General features: G+C 27.4%; 2 protein-coding genes across 3 annotated transcripts; one reads left to right on the forward strand and one right to left on the reverse strand.

The window, feature by feature from the left end:
- The first annotated feature begins 811 nt into the window (after window positions 1–811).
- LOC130666337 (GTP cyclohydrolase 1) lies at window positions 812–12274 on the forward strand. Of its 2 annotated transcripts, none has more exons than XM_057467211.1 (5): window positions 812–1021; window positions 5811–6020; window positions 8676–8841; window positions 9658–9774; window positions 10372–12274. In XM_057467211.1, exons 1-5 carry the CDS (start codon window positions 895–897, stop codon window positions 10499–10501), a joined length of 750 nt encoding a protein of 249 aa, XP_057323194.1. In that variant the 5' UTR covers window positions 812–894; the 3' UTR covers window positions 10502–12274. The 2 variants fall into 2 exon arrangements, with proteins under 2 accessions (XP_057323194.1, XP_057323193.1); XM_057467210.1 differs by lacking the exon at window positions 812–1021 and adding an exon at window positions 3413–4074.
- LOC130666332 (uncharacterized) lies at window positions 12268–17959 on the reverse strand. Its single transcript, XM_057467205.1, has 6 exons — window positions 17699–17959; window positions 17103–17205; window positions 15753–17036; window positions 14555–14754; window positions 14123–14496; window positions 12268–12983 (listed from the first exon to the last, which is right to left on the reverse strand). Exons 1-6 carry the CDS (start codon window positions 17941–17943, stop codon window positions 12913–12915), a joined length of 2277 nt encoding a protein of 758 aa, XP_057323188.1. The 5' UTR covers window positions 17944–17959; the 3' UTR covers window positions 12268–12912.
- Between the last annotated feature and the right edge of the window lie 30 nt (window positions 17960–17989).

Below are 17989 nucleotides of genomic sequence, written 5' to 3' on the forward strand. Positions count from 1 at the left end.
TACGTCATCGATTTGAAAGGTATTAAATGAAGTTACGTACAGTCCTGGCTGTTGCGTGTCCTTGCAACACAAAGATGACCTCCACTGTAATTTCGTCAAGAACATGTAAAAAATTGTAATAGATAACTGACCCAGTTTTAAATAAATCCCAGATGACAGATGTCTATTTGACATAAATTTTTAAACTAAAAAAAATAACGATTCATTACATACTTTGTATGACGCTTCAGTGAAAGGAATAGAGTGGAATACAAATTGGTTCAAGTTCATGATCGTTCACTTACCTTGCTTATTATTAAATACACTTCCTATCAAATTGATAATTAAATAATTAATTATAAATTATAACTTGAATCCTAAAAATTATTTTTATTTAATTACTCAATTAAAATTAAGCTGAGATTTTTATCAAAATTTTGATAAGAATTTGATATTTAAATTTGGCATCAATATATTTTTTATCATAACTTTTAAACAAACATTTAAAATTTATTTCTTAAGGTAATAAGTTATTACAAAGTATCAAATAATTAAAACTAAGGTTTTTTTTTTATAATTTTTTTGCAAAGAAAGTTAAAAAAATGTAAGATCATAAAAGACAATGTCGAATGCTAAGAAAACTAAATACCTGCTAGTCTGTTTGTTGAGGATAAATATTGGAGGGGACATTTCAGTTCTCAACTACAACTATATAAAGACAAACGTTTACTTAAATCTTGTCATTCTTTAAGTCAAAATTCATTAAAATTATCATTATTATTATTATTATTTTATTTATATTTATAATATAGATTCGTGTTATATTTAATTTTATTTTATTAAACGTCAAATTATTTTATCAGTATTTAATTTTATTTATTTTTTATCAGTAAAGTGTTAAATTTAAATTTAAAAATGAAAGGTATTGAAAATGGTACGGAGATTACCGCTGACGTCATCAATGGAAAGAAGGAAAAAGATGAAGGAAATGGTGTGACAAATAAACAAGGAACGAGTGTGTGTGTTGATAAAATTAGTACAGGTCAGTTCTTATTTTTATTTAAATAAATAATTTTAATCTGAGCAAAATATATATAATAATTATTATTAATCTAAATTTAACAATATTGTACTCAACAACTATTAACTAACGCTTCATTAAGCTTTTGCTAAAGATATATTCGCAATTGAATGAACAGTCATAATATAATTTCAAACTTTCTCGTCACCATAAATTACTCGTGCATGATATAATGATTCATTTTATAAGGAAATATTCTCTACGAAAAATGATTAATCAAAGTATTAAAGATCGAAGTGAAGGAAAAATGAATAAAATGTAGGATACATCTATATTTAAAATATTTATAATATATTTAAATTAAAATATATACTTATTATTTACAATTAATCACCTTCATGATGAAATAAAGTACAAACTAGATTAATGAGTTACCGTCTCAAGGACTAGACAGAAAAACATCAAATAAAAAGTTAAAGACACTACAGGCATTTTTAAAATGCCGATGAATAATCATGTTAACAAGAGTACATTCCATTGATTTGTATGGTGGTAACCTCGGATCTCAAGGTTTAGTATTAAGATTATTTAACTATCATAGTTCAAGCTTCAGGATAACAAATGGATTAATATTCTTGCAGTGTAAAAAATCGGGAGTCAATTCTGAGTGATTACGGATTTTAATTCAATCCGAATTCACTCCATATTATAAAGAATTAGGCTGGTTAAAACTTAATGCGAGAAGAGATTATTTCATAGCTTGTTTATTTTACAAAAAAGTCAAACTAAATTATAATCAATTATTTAGATCAAAATTAGAATTTCTGCGGATTGCATAAAAATTTGGAATTCATTACCGGCTGATATTACAGTAATTGACAACTTCGAAAATTTTAAACAAGCTTATTTTATCTCCTGGCAATCAATGTAATTATGATTAATCCTGTGGTTTAATATGTTAGTATTATTAAGTAGTATCGGTCTTTCAAATTTTATTGCGAACACTGTATCAAATGTGTACCTGTAAATTATTAACTTTATGTATTCCCATACGAAAAAAAATATATATCCGGATATATCCGGGCAGATCTGTATATATGCGACATATATTTATATATATGTTGCATATATGCGACATATTCCAGATTTTCCCGGATATATCCGGATATATATTTTTTTCGTATGGGATTGTTGATGGTCCTGAAGGAGCTTAGAACTCCAGGATCAAATAAAAATTTTAATCTATCTATTTATCCATCACTCGGAGATTTATAAAAAATTACTCCACATACGGAGTAAATATGGAGTTTTTTTTCAGGTGAGTAATTTCTACGTGATCTGGATTTCATTTAAATCCGCATTCGCCCCGACCCAGAGTTTCAATATTAAATTGAACTCCCCTTGGAGTAAATTCGACTCCGAGGGAATTAAATGAATAAACGGTCATCCACTCCGGATTTACTCCGTTAATTTTTTACACTGTGACCTTTCGCATAAATTAATTTTGTTTAAAAGTTACTTAGTAACTAAATAGCTTATATATAATCGATCAATATTATACTGCGTTATCAAAAGCCATTGTACAGTTCGTCAAGTTATCAAGTGATATAGTACACCGATAACTAGCTTTTAATTTAATCACCGTGACACTCAATACACTCTCAATAGACTTTCCCATGACGTCGATCGTTAAACCAGGATTTATATCAGGATACTATTGTCTATTATATTTCCTTGTCGTAATTATTCATTCCTTATAATTTATAAATATTCAACTTTTATTTTTTTTTAAGACCTTCAATAATTTAATTGAATATAAAAAGCTTTTAAAAATAAATAAAATTTTATATTTTATCGTAAACTTTATAGAAATCTAATACACGACGTGGCAAAAAAATTTTGTCATTTTAAAATAAACTAGTAAACAAATCTTTGATTTAATTTTTTTTTACGTTAAATGGCATTTTTATTTTACTAGGATATAAAAATTCACATTTAGATAAACTCTTACCAGTTTTTAAAATTTTTCAACTCGTTTTTGTAAATTAAAAATATTTATTTTTTTAATAGAAATGACAAAAAAAATTTAATCTCTTGCATCTATAGATCAGTTAGAAGTGAGATATAATTTTGAAAAATTAAAAGGCCTTATTTACAGCAAAATTAAAGTTAATTACGAAACCAATAGAAATAATTCGCGAATACGGATATAATTTTTGAGTAAACGTAAAATTTAAACTTTGAATGTACCGCAAGTAGTAAGTAGTAAGAATAAGTAGTAGTACTGTATCAACTGGAGTAGTTTAGCTTTCCCAGGATCAGAGAGCGGGACTTGGTAACTTTTAACACTATCCAATACTTGAATTAAACTCGTGGCGATATACGAAATAGCCTTTGCCTCGGAGTCAGACTCAGTGACATCAGACATCAGTCGCACGGCGTCACTCCTCCGAGCGACTTCGCGCTACTCTGTCACTTGTATTTAAATAAATTATTAACTTAATTTATAAAATATATTATTTTTATAAAATCATAAATTCTTCAATTAAAAAAAAAAAAATTAAATAATCATTTTTAAAAAAATTATCTGTCAGCAAATAATTATTTTTTAAAAATAAAATCTTAAAGGATCAATTGATATGAGTTAATGTCAATTTATTTATTATTATTGTGATTGATTTGTCAATGGATTTAAAACGTGCGGGTAAATTATATTGAAGAAATTATTTTATTATTTAAAAGCAACAAGTGTTTGACAGAAATAATATTTTCCAAAATCTATTGAAAACTTAAAGAAAAATAAAATTTTTTACTCTTATTTTTTGCATTTATCGAGTGGCACTACAACGAAATAAGTAGACAAATTAAAGTAGTATTTTTTAATTTATTATTTTAAAATATATATTTAAATATCAAAATGAATGGAACAAGTACAATTGTTGAGGAAGAAAGTATAACTAAGAATTGTAAGAAACCAGGACCACTTAGAAGTGTAACATGGAGTGAAAATGTTGACGAAACTGAACTTGAGGTACCAGGAACACCTAGAACTCCTAGGACATCCACGACTCCAGGTATAAAAATCCCTAAAATTATTTTTAAAATCATTGTAAGTTTAAAAAAAATATTTTTAAATTTAAATTTAAAAAAAATTATTCAGTCATTCAAAAACTTTGACAACTAGATTGATATTATCACCTAGGCCCTACCATTAACTCAAAAAAATGATAAAAATCGTGAGAACAAAGGTGAAATTACAGTTACAACAAGATAATAAAGAATATATAACTGTATATTTACGAATTACCGGTGAGAGTTATTATTTCGGGCGGAAATATTATTTTTTTTTGTTACTTCGGCTGAAGATTTATAATAAGAGAAAAAAACTGTAGAATAAAAAAATAATTAAATAATTATGTGAGGAAATTAATTATTTAACTGCGGAATTTTTTATTTATTTATATTTTCCAATGACTCAAAAAATTGGATCGATAAAATTTAAATCAAGATCATATAACACAGGTTGAATCATCTTAATGAGGATTATTAAAAACTAATGAGTTGAATCATTACCAACACGAGCTACTAGATCTAAATCAGTAGCTGCATTTATTTATTTAACATTATTTATTATTATTATTATTCTGTAGTTTCGAAACATACAAGACATTAAAAAAACATACTTATTATCTGATTAATTATTTTTTTCAATGATCTATTCGGTGATGCGATAAGTACAGTCAAGAAAAAAAATAGTAAAAATGAGTGGTTACATAAATAAAAATTAATTAAACGTAAATACATAAATCTGGCAATTACTATTGTTACGTTTTTCATATAAAAAAAAAATTTACATATATATATTCATAAAATATAGTGAATCATAATAATAATAATTATTATCAGAAGTAAGTATTCTTTTGGAAAAAGGTCATGATAATACTTGATAACACAACTCAGTTTATTAGCATCTGTCATTTTTCAACGTTATTTAATTATTAAATAATGTTTTTCCTAAATAAATCTACTCCCAATTTTCCTATTCAACATTTCCACATTTAGATCTCATATTTATTTATTTATTACTTATTTTTATTTATCTATTTACAGTTAAATAGAAGTATTCAAACTTAAATTGTTATTTTTATTTGGAGATAAAAGTTAATTACCTCGAGAAAAAAAAATATATGTATACAATTATATCTAAATGATTATATATGCATTAAATATTCTGGTACAGAATATCATCTCATAAATATTTTATTTTAAATATTAATTACTCGAGAATTTTCTAAAATATAAGACATTTTTTTCTCATTTTCTAAATATAATTTAAATTAATCCGGGGAAAAATACTCATATATGATCATGTATAAATACTTAGCCACGATATATGATCAATGGTCATATATAAACTCCTATCTGATTATACCAGACATATATGATCATATTTTACCATTTTCTTACGGATAATTTTTACTGGAGATATTAATCATTTTAAATAAAAAAAATAAAAGTATTGACATCTCGATTTAACTTCTAGTATTTCTCTAGATCAATACATCTGATACATTTGAGATCAATGTACGTATTTTTTCTACAAACATATACTTTTAACCGTTACAAAAAATATAAAGGTATAATATTATAGTTCTGCGGTTTATATATGCGGTAGGGAATACAATACTCTACCGCAACTTTCTTAAAATTATGTTCTTAAATAAAAAAATTAATTTTTTTACAAACATTTGTGGCGTCAACTGAAATAATGAACTGATTTTTAATACATATTAACTTTGTTCTTTTTTAGGCCATGAAAAATGTACATTTCATCACGACTTGGAGCTAGATCACCGTCCGCCAACAAAAGAAGCACTATTGCCAGAGATGTCCAAAAGTTACAGACGTTTATTGAGATCACTAGGTGAAGATCCAGATCGACAAGGACTTTTAAAAACGCCTGAACGTGCTGCTAAAGCCATGTTATTTTTTACCAAAGGCTACGATCAGAGTCTTGATGGTATGTTCTGATTAAGTAACATTTTTTATTTCTTAATCATCCTGTGACATTTATTACTCTCAGAAAAAATAAATTTTTTAAATATTTTTTTTTTTTATCACTAGAAATTATGCTATTGAAAAGTTTCAATCTAATTTATTTTTAGTGTAAAAATTTCAAGATTTGAATCAAAATCATTTTCTTATCAGGGGTTCGTACTTCTCTCTCTATTACACTCAAGTCTACGAACGGTACTATCCCACACAAAAAATATATAAACATATATGTCCCATATAGCCGATACATTGATGCATATATGTCACATATATTTTTTTTTCTGTGGGATATTTGTTGCACTTGTGCAGTAAATGGAAACTTTGGCCGAGTTTTTTTCTTAAACAAACGAATATTGTCAAACAATTTAAGCGCACTTCGCTAGATTAGACAGTAGTGCATCGAAGTGCGGTCTGTATTTTGTATTTAGAGATTTGGTTTCCGAAAAATACTCAGAAAATAAATTTCGATTTCCTTCTGCCAAAAAAATTATTCTTCATCTTAGATTTTACCCATACGAAAAAATATATATCCGGATATATCCGGGCAAATCTGCATATATGAGGCATATATTTATATATTTGTTGCATATATGCGACATATTCCAGATTTGCCCGGATATATATTTTTTTCGTATGGGTAAATTAATACTGTAATAATTTTTATTGATCTACTTAACAAAATATTGTTTTTGCAAAAGTTATTTTCTTTTCAGTAGCTAATTTTTAGTTCCAGTAATAAAATTCTCAATTTTAAAATCTAAAAAATAAAGTAACGGTTATTTTTTTTTATATTTTTACATTATATTAAATTATATATAAGATCAATAAAAAGAACATCAATAATGCATTACATCAGATTTAAAATTCTTAAAATGACGATAGAAGTTCTCAGTCTCAGTTGCCTAGGAAACAATCCCGAGAAAAGTAGACGAGATTTAATACTCATCTCTTTTTATTTTTTTATCTCAGCCATACGTGAACACATGGGATTTTTATTCAACCAGACTAAAAAATAAATAAGATTTATATGTACATATAAATAACATCTACACTTTCATTAATAATAAATAGTTTCATCACCTCTAAACAAGATGATTAATGACGTTGACAAAAAATAAATATAATAAAATAAAAAGTCTCTTAAAAGAAGTAAATGAATTAAAGATTACACGTGATATGAATCTCAGGTCTCGTAAATAAAAGTCTCATTATACACCCTCACTCATTCACTTAACTTTTCCTCAAAGACTTTTTCTTCTTTCTCTGTTCTCTGACTTTTATTTTATTCGTCTCTCGCCTTTACAATAAAATAAAAAAATAAACTAGAATAAAGAAGAATGTTACACATTAACACGTTCGCTTTTGATACAATTCCACTCCAGGGACACTCAGTCGAGTGAGTAATTTCTTTCTCAGGTCACGTTTTTCAATTTTCTCTTTTTATTATTTTTATACCAACATTTATTATTTACCTCAAAATATATTAACTTCGACGTTATGCAATTTTTATTATGATTTAAAATTATATGAGTAAATCTATATACAAAAAACGAATTAAGTTTTAGCCACAGGTGTCTGTAGTCTATACTATATCTACCAAAGCTTTGACTTGTCTTCTTTTGTGCTCGGAACATGATAACCCGAGTTAACTGGGTAGTTCAGTAGCCAGCCAGTATTTCTGATGCAGTTCCAGCACAAAGGCTAGGACGATAGAAAAGGATGAAAGTATATATATATATATATATATATATATATATATATATATATATATATATATATATATATATATATATATATATATAGTAGCTGGGTGTATTAGTGTGGGAGTACGGGGTGAGTATGCGGGTGAAAACGTTAAGGATGAGGGTAGAAAATGTGGAGAATGAGAGTGAGTAGCAGAATCACTACTACGTCACTCTCCACTTTTCTATCATTATTCTTTTTATACCCTTTGTACTTGTCATTTTATACCGAGCTTGAGTCTGACAATTGAGACAATCTATTTCAACTTTTTAGAATTTTTCCATTTCCTTTTTTCTTTGCTCTCGACAAATTTAACCGTACTAGAGTAGTATTAACTGTTACTTAACTTCAATTGATTGAAAAATTTTTTTTATTTATTTACTATTTAATCAACGAGAAAATTTTATATTTTTAAATTTTGTCTAGTATTTTATAAACGTAGATATAGATATAGATATAGATATTTTTGAGTGTTCCATTATAAAGGTGTTGCTTGTTAAGGTTGTCATGGTAACCGTAGAGAAATTACCCCCGCAATATCCATCCACTTATCATCACCCGGGTCCATTCACTCTGTCAAGCACTTCTGATACTAAAATATATATATATATATACATATATAACAACCCCACAGGTCTCTCACCTACTGTACTATCATCAAAGTGGGTCAATATCGAGCAAATCACGAGCGAGAACTTGCAGTCATCATTATGATAAAATTTATTGTCTTACAAATGCATTTTTTTTTTATTTTAAAAAAGAACTTAGACCTCATTAGCTTCATTAAATGAAAAAATATTTAAACTTATCTTTTTTAATTTGAATATCGATTTTTCTAATGAAAAAATAAAACCCAATTTATTTTTTAAAATTACAGATGTTATAAATGATGCAGTGTTCGATGAAGATCATGATGAAATGGTGGTGGTTAAAGACATCGAAATGTTTTCAATGTGCGAGCATCATTTGGTACCATTTTATGGGAAAGTTTCAATTGGATATTTACCATGCAAAAAAATTCTTGGATTAAGTAAATTAGCTAGGTAATTTATTTACAAGTAATATAAGATCTAGATAATAATCATTTTGTATCATGATTGTCATATATGCTTCCACCATAAAAAAAAAAACCGTACGGCTGCCCAATTTCAAAACACAGTAACTGACAAAAATACAACTTTTTAAATATATATTGAATCATATTCACAAGACTCCACTGGAACTTAAAATCCAAATTTTGAAAAATTTGTCCCTTACTGTCTTTTGAAATTGGGCAGCCGCGTAGTCATTTTATCCGTGAAAAATTATCCGTAGGTTAAATTACTGCATAATTAAAACGTTATTAATTTTTATAGTATGCAATAAAATATATAATTAATAGAAGAATTATTAGATCCCTTTAGAATTCTCTAGATCTCCTCCCCAGAAATTCTATAAAAAATCGAGACTTGTCGGCCTATGCCGGTCGAAAAAATATATATCTATAAAATAATAATAATATGACGTCCGTGCACTTTCATCATTACATTTTGATACGATGCGGCTTGCAGTGCTGACCAACGTAGCCTTGGACATGTCTTGTCGTGGTTAATGTGACAAGAAAATAAAATAATAAATTAATATAATATAAATATTACACAGTATATAGATATGTAAATATTATTTATAAAGGTGGATGCAGAGGTTGATTTACAAGACATTACTTTCACACTCGATTCGGTTTCACGTACCGCTTGCATGCTCTGTCACGTGTTTACCTTCAGTAATAAACGAAAAATATTTCTTAATTGCTAGTCTAATCTATCAGTCATCAATCATCTAAACCAGTCTACAATAATAAAAAAAATTTTTTCTTTTAGAATTGTCGAAATTTTTAGTCGAAGACTTCAAGTACAAGAACGTCTGACAAAACAAATAGCTATTGCTGTCACTAAAGCCGTTGAACCAGCAGGAGTTGCTGTCGTCGTTGAAGGAGTGTTAGTATATTTTATAATTTATTTATTCCTATCATAATTTTACTAAACGAATTTCTGAAAATATTTTTACAAATAAATAAATTATTAATTGTTAATTAATAATTAAATAGTTTTTTGTAAAAGCATAAAGACCTTGTACTAATAAACCGTAACTCAATAAGATATTAAATATTATTATTGCGTGTTAGTCCAAGGAACAGGATAATTATAATCGTTCACGTAATAGTTTTTGTCCTTCAAATCAACTATTGGTTTATGAATAAAAACCTCTCACTTAATCTAGCTTGTGATTGTTATTTATACATATCATATATATTTTTACTATCAATGACTAAAGATTATCACTAAGCGAACTATCAAACTTTTTAATTATATTTATTATATAATTAATTACAAAAACAATCTGAGATTAATTCTATTGATATGTGAGCTTTGTTAAAAAAATAATTTATTTTTTTTAGATTAGATTTTATTTAAATTAACGCTCATTACACAACTAAGTAATCTAATTTTAATTTATAAAATTAAGTTGTGTAATAATGTAATGAATAATCATAATAATTATCTTTTAATTAATTAATTGATATATATTTTCAGACATATGTGTATGGTGATGCGTGGAGTACAAAAAATAAATAGCAAAACAGTAACATCAACAATGCTCGGTGTCTTCCGAGATGACCCTAAGACACGTGAAGAATTTCTCAACCTCGTTCACTCAAAATAAATAAATTTAATTTATGAAAAATATTTTTTAATCTTAATTATGATTTTATCAGTTCAAAAATATTAATTGCGTAAAAAAAGTAAATAATTAAATTTTATTTATTAAGAGTGAGATTTTTATTGTCAAATAATAATATTGTAGGTTTCAATGTCTGGTAATTAATATTAATAATAATAATAATAAAATTTATTTAATTAATGAATTTAAAAAAATTAATGGGGAATAAAATATGTAAGAGTTTGAGAGAAACTTGAAAGTTTAATTATAAAACTGCTGAAAGCGTGACATGGCGACAATAAAAATAGTAATAATTATTATTGCAATTGTTATTATTTTTTTTTATATAAAAAGTTTATTATTTTTTTAGCTGCCTTCAAAAGAGGATAACATTCAAGTTTCTCTTGTTACTAATGTAAGACAGTGTTATATTTTTGACAAAATGATCTCATTCTTTTATTTTTAATTATTTTAATCTTTAATCTTTAATAGATTTTAGTATAATTTAAAACTATTTGCAAGATTCAACGGCCATGAATCTTACGAATAGTATTTGGAAAGTAACAAAATGGTTGTAAACAATCAACTTCAGATGTGCAATTAAATTTTTTTTTTAATTTACTATCACTTTTAGTCATCTAATAATTTCAACTGCTGGTTCATTGTACTTTGAAATTAAAAAAAAAAACAGATTGATACGTATTTTATTTCGGGTACTCCCTAATTATCATTAGAAAAAAAATTAACTGTCGGTTAATTTTTTTTTATTGACCAATTGAACAAGGAGTTCTAAAAATAAAAAAATTAAGTAATTTAAAGTTGAAGTTAAATTATTAATGTTATTGATATGAAAAAATATTAATGAATTTAAAAGAGAATATAATTATATAAAATTTTAAACGGAATGAGTATTTGCGATACAGCCATTCGTAAATACTCAGCCCGTGTCTTTGGGATCAAGTCGTTAGTGTTGAATTTTTATTTTTTTTTCCATAATTATTAATTAAGCAAGTTATTATTATGTAATAATGCATTTGCATTAACCACCGCCTCATGATATGAATATTGATTATAAATTAACATTTATTATTTTTATCATTACGCATTCTATTAATATATATATCGAAGTGGAAAATTGAGTCAATTTTCAATTTAAATTAATTAATTAATTAAAAGAAAATAACTATCGGAAATTCTCTAAAAAAAAAACTCGTTTAATTTTTTTCAAAATTTACACATCGAAAAAAAGTGACCCTGAAGTTAGCAGACAACTTCAAATTTTCGGATTTTTTTTTAAATCGACAAATCATAAAAAAAAATATTTAAAAAAATTGCACTTATAGTTTTTAAAATTTCCTACATGTGCATTTTTTTTTTATATTTTTTTTTTTAATCATCTTATTGGAAATAAAAATCCAAAAATTGCTGATTGTCTGTTAACAGGATCATGAAAAAAAGGATTTCTTGGGGCATAAAAAAATTTCTTGCATTTAAAAATTTTTTTTAGTCCTCAGAAAATTTTTGTCTTCGATTCATAATGAAAAATATTTTTCTGTGCAGATAAAAAACAAATTTTTTTTTTTCGATAGCAATCGAAATTTTTATGATAACTAATTGAGATGTGAAAAGTAAATAAATTATTAAAGATACACTGAATTTTTTTTTTATATAATAAAAAACAATTACGTTCAACCGTAGCTACTGCAATTACGTCAATCTTTTTTTCTTTTAATTAGAAATAAAATAATCGCAGCTAGAGTGGCGCGAAAAAAATTATTTAAAAAAAAAACGTGAATAAGTTTTCAAATCGAGACTTGGCTTAATTTTTTACTCAAATATTCTACACCATTTTCATTATATGTATAATTATACTGCGTACCTATTATATAATCAATATTTTTTTACATACTGATTTTAATGATTATTTTTTAGTATAAAAAAAATTTATTGCTTCCATATAATTGTTTTTTTGCTTTGTTATAATTAATACACTCATATTTAGCACAAGCTTACATTTCATTTTTAAAAAATGACAATTTATTTTTTACTAATGAGTTTATTTAACAGATTTCTTTTTTATTAAACTATCTTAGCAAATTTATAAAAACAAGTCGGTGGACTTAGATAATAAAATATATGAAAGAAACTGTTAATGAGGCTGTATTCTGTACTTGCCAATTTGTTAATAATTCCATTAAATTGTTATGAATTTAATATTTAAATATTCGTAACGACTTGAATGAAGAGTGGATATTTTAAAAAAATTTTATCAGAGCAAATAAATAAAATGTTTTAATGTTTATGATATTTTTCTGGATATTATATAAAGTTATATATTTTATATGGAATTTTTATTAATGTATAACACCCACACCTTAGTCATCCGTTATTCCTTTGATTAATTAATTAATTAATTAATTAACATGACGTTGTAATGTTAAGATATTTTTACATCCCATTACACGTGTGTACTCTTGAAGTCCATCTAAAAATTACAATCATAAATTTGTATTTTACAATTTAATTATTTAAAAATTCAAATTAATGTAAATTAAAAAGAATTTTTTATTCTTTTTATGAATAAATAGAAAAATTTATCAACTTAAATTTTAAACTTTTAATAGTATATTGTGTTACAAGGGATGGAACAAGGCGATTTCAGACTAGGGTGAGGTTGGCTGACATCACCCGCAGTCTGAAATCGTGTTTTATCCTGAGTCACACGCTATATTTTTCATAATTACCTGCATCGGAACTTGAAGATTCAGTGTCAGCAGCCAGTAAAAAACAAGTTAATTTCAAACCGATGATAAGGAGAACTGTTAGAGAATGAGAAATATGTGATTTACAGTCACTTATTAAATAATAAATAAGACAAAAATATTATTGTCACTCATTTTTTATTAATTTTATTTAGTTAATTAAAACTGTCACTTATAAAATGAAATGAGTAAATTGGGGCGTGTTCAGAAATACACTCTGGAGATGAAAAAATACCTATCCAGGTGTGATTAGTACCTTTGTAATGTTAAATCGCATCTCTGGTTCTACCAGAGGACATTTCTGAACGCAGGAGTTGAATATTTCTCTTCCAGAGTGTGTTTCTGAACATGCCCCTGAAGTGACAAGTAAACAAATGAGAGTAATAAGGCTGCAAATGGACATTAAATATAACAATGTTGAAGTCATAGGGAGGTGGACAATAATACAAAATTAGAATTTAATTTTGACCATACATTGGACGTTTCGTCCCTTTGTTGGGACTTCTTCAGCAACTAAAGTCCCAATAAAGGGACGAAACGTCCAATATATGGTCAAAATTAAATTCTAATTTTGTGTTATTGTCCATCTCCCTATAACTTCACTATTGTATTAAGTTGATCTGGACACGATTTTAAATTAATATATAAAATATAACTGACACCGGGCAGAAACAATTGTGTTTCTTCCCAAAGGAAAAAACACGCGTGTTTCTGCCCGCTGTATGAAGGTATTTTTGAATTACGAATTCGCTAGCAGTTGTTTGTAGCATCGGTTTGAAATTAGCTTGTTTCGACGTGCTGTAGAGACACTGAAACTTCAAGTTTCGATGCTGGTATCATGAAAAAAAATTTAATAAATTACTTGGTGAAATATTGCAACCAGTAGCAGCATTATCGTGAACATGTCTTTGAACTTTAAAGTTCTTTGAATAATATTGAGCTTTATCGATATCTTTAGTTGTATTTCTTCTATAATTAGCTGGCCGAGAACACTTCCCGCCTTGACAAATTGTTTTAACTCCGGTATTCTCGGCCTGGATATACAATTCAGGAATCGCAATACAAGTATCCGTATTTTTTAACGGTGACAAGTATATGGTATTCTGTGAGCATTGTTTACTTATAGATGAGTAAGTATTTGCGTGTTTCTTCGACAATTGAGCTCGTGACTTAGCATCTTTTGATGACAAGTCTCGATTATTTTCCGCAACTTTAATATTAGGGACTGTAGTTTTTCTAAAATGTTGTAAAGTTTGTAATTTTTAAATTGATAGTTTTGTTTTACGAAACTTACACGCTTGTAGAAGAATTTTGATTACAAGGAACACAAGGTGCGTGACAAATTGTTTGTTTTTTAAATCCATTCAATTTATCTTCATCAATTAATGATAAAAATCCACGAAATAATGCATTTTTTACAGCGCTCTCATATCTAAGTTTGTCTTTCTTTAATTTTTCATTTTCTTTGCGTATTTCTGATAATTTATCTATCAGCTAAAAAATTAATAAATTTATTAACTCATTGAAATCGTCTTAATGACGTTAATTTCTAAATGACCTATAAAATATCTGAATTAATTATTATAACTACTGCAAAGTACTCAATAACCCCTCCCCCATCAGTATTCAGCACTCCCACAGGGTGTTGACATCGAGATGACATCAACAAGGTTCTATCTAGAGTCTAGGACTCAAAAATTTTTTTCCTCTGTGATATCGGATGATAATCAGAAGGTGAAATGAGAAAAAAAGTATCCGATGGACATACAGAGCAGATGCCTAGACAGAACCCAGACATATGGGTCTGTGATTGTTCTAGGGCTCTAATAATTTTTTTCCTCTGGTATTTTCTATTATTTTACATTGAAAGAGACTCAGAAATGATATCGGATGATAATTAGGAGGTAAAATAAGAAAAAAAAACGATGAACACAGAGCGATGGTATCAAGATGACATCGACATGGTTCGGTCAAAAATCTAGGACTCTAAAAATTTTTTTCCTCTAGTATTTTCTATTATTTTACATTGAAAGAAACTCAAAAATAAAGTCGGATGATAATCAGAAGGTAAAATGAAAAATCTGATCAACGGCTGAACCTTCGGGAAAACCCGAAAACTTCCTGCTTTTTAGAGCTCAGGGAGCTGAGTCTAGATTTTCTATAGAATTTCTTAGACGGTGATTCTGATTAAAAATAAAGTAACTTAGAAATAAATCGAATGATTGACGAGTTATGCAACAAAAACCTAAAATAAAATTTTTCTTGTCAAGTGCGCTCAAATCAGTTGGTTCTTTCCAAAGATATCGTTGGACAAAAAAAGTATTTGCACACACATACGCGCGCTTGTCTGAAAATGGTCAGAATCAACACTCGAATTCCGAAAATCGGATCGAAACCAATAACTTCCCGCTCTGAAAATTATCAATTTCCACAGCCGGAAGTTTAAAAAATTTCAAAAATGAATGAATTAAAATATTAGAATATTTAATAACTTTAATTTCACGTTTATCTCTTTCTCCTTCGTCTTCTTTACGTTCTCTTTCATTTTGTTTGCTTTGCCTACCAAAGTGATCCAAGTCATTTGATAATCTCGGCTGTGTAATATTAATAATAACCGGCTTCTCTTTAATAGGAATTTGTAAATTTGTTTGAGATGACAAATTATGTTCATAAGTAACAGAGGGTCTAGAAATAATCGACTGATTAGAAGTTTGAACCGCTTGATTTTCATGATCAACGGATGCTCGTAAAATAGATAATCGTAATGCAGAAATATCTGGTAATTTCGAAGCATCAAAAGCTCTAGGTGCTTCTGGTGATCGGTTTACATCTTCATAGGTATTAGTCAGCGATGATCTATCTTCTGGAATCAAAGACAACGGTCGTGAAATTTTCGTAGAAGCTGGAGCCCCAATTTGAGATATTTCAGATTCGACTAATTTATTTTCTTCAGATACTGTAACTGGTTTATCTGGTACTTCAGTAGCAGACATATCTACTAATACTGTATGACGATCAAGTGATCCCGATGAACCATCAGAAATAATTGTCTGACTTGCAGAAATATTTGCCAAAGCCATTGGAACTGATCGGGGCTTCGATGATCTTGATCTTGATTGCTGATTATTTAAATTTTTATCTTCTCTTTCAAAATTGATCTTGTTATCGTCATTGTAATTATCATTTTTATCTACAACTTCTGTATTAGAAGAAACTGGTAGAGCCATATGTACATTTTTAACTTCTATTTCATGATCCGAAGCATTTTTAGATCCCAGTGAATAAGCATTTGTTGATTTCGCCACTGAGACAACGACAGAATGTTGAGCTGTAACATGTTCAGGCTGGGATATATGATCATTTGAAATTTTCAATGACGAAGACAGTGAAATTGTCGTCACATGCGTTACTGCAGTTGATGACTGGACAATTTGCGACGGAGTTACAGATGCTATCAATCCTGGCGCTGGTTCAAGCAAATCAGGTTTGAATGTAACCAGTCCTGCCTTTGCCGCACTGGCCTCGATATCCACGGGCTTTAAAACATCAGCTTCTGATACTACGAGCTCTGGTCTTACGTCACGAGTTTTCTTCTGTTCGTATTCAGTAATCGATTGTCTCAATTCATTTAATTCGCGGGTCTTGACTTTCAACTCAATGTCCTTCGTGGCTAGGATCCACCTCAGATCATTCAATGCATTTTTTGTTGAGTTTAATTTCTTTTGGATACCGTCAATCCAATCTTGGAACTTAACTAGTATGTTCATAATAACCATCTTAAAATTTAAATTAAATGTTTTATTTATACGGCATTAAGTTGTTATTTGTAATGCAAAAAAAACCTTTAGTTCTTGCTCATGACTTCCGGCTAAATTAGCCAAAGCCGCGGCTGCTTCTTGAATATTTTCGATTGCTTCATTTATTAGTTCGTCTACTTCTTGATATCTGATTAATAATAAATTAGAGCCGGGATTTTTACTTCGATTCAAAAATAACAATTGATAATTAATGCTGTCAAATTTTTGATATTGCGGCGGAAATATTGGTCGTATAAAAAAATTTTTCAAATAAAAGTTGTTTGAAATTTAATTTTACAAAAAAAATGTCTCTTACAATTTTTTGTAGAACTAATAAAAAAGCCGTAATTTCAAAATTAACCTTTTCATAATTATCAAAAACTTAAATCATTCACTATGAATCTTAATTTTGTAATTACGGTAAAAATATTGGTCGCATAAAAAAATCATAAGAGACATTTTTTTTGTAAAATTAAATTTCCTGTAACTTTTGTTTCAAAACTTTTTTTATAAGACCAATATTTAGCGTAATATCAAACATATGAACCATTCATTTAAAAATTGAGGCAAAAATCTTGTCCCTAATAATAATAATGACAAATCATTGAGTTAAATAAAATAATTAATGAGTAAAATTTTACTTATTTAATTGTGAACTATCAGTTTGATCAACATGTTGTTTATCTGATTTAACTTCATCTTCCGTTACACTTTTTTTTGACGATGTCTCATTATTATTTTTATTTGAACCAGAACCATCCGCGCCATTTAAATTCTCTTTACTTTTATCATCTTTATCGTTTTTAAAATAACTACGGTGCGGTAATTTATCTAGTATTTTTTCCCATTTTGAAAATGTACTTTGAAAAAATGGAGTTTTATCCATCAAGTTAAATAGTTTATATATAATATAAAAATTTTGTTTAATGAAA

Source organism: Microplitis mediator, chromosome 4 (assembly GCF_029852145.1).
Source record: "Microplitis mediator isolate UGA2020A chromosome 4, iyMicMedi2.1, whole genome shotgun sequence".
NCBI lineage: Eukaryota > Metazoa > Arthropoda > Insecta > Hymenoptera > Braconidae > Microplitis > Microplitis mediator.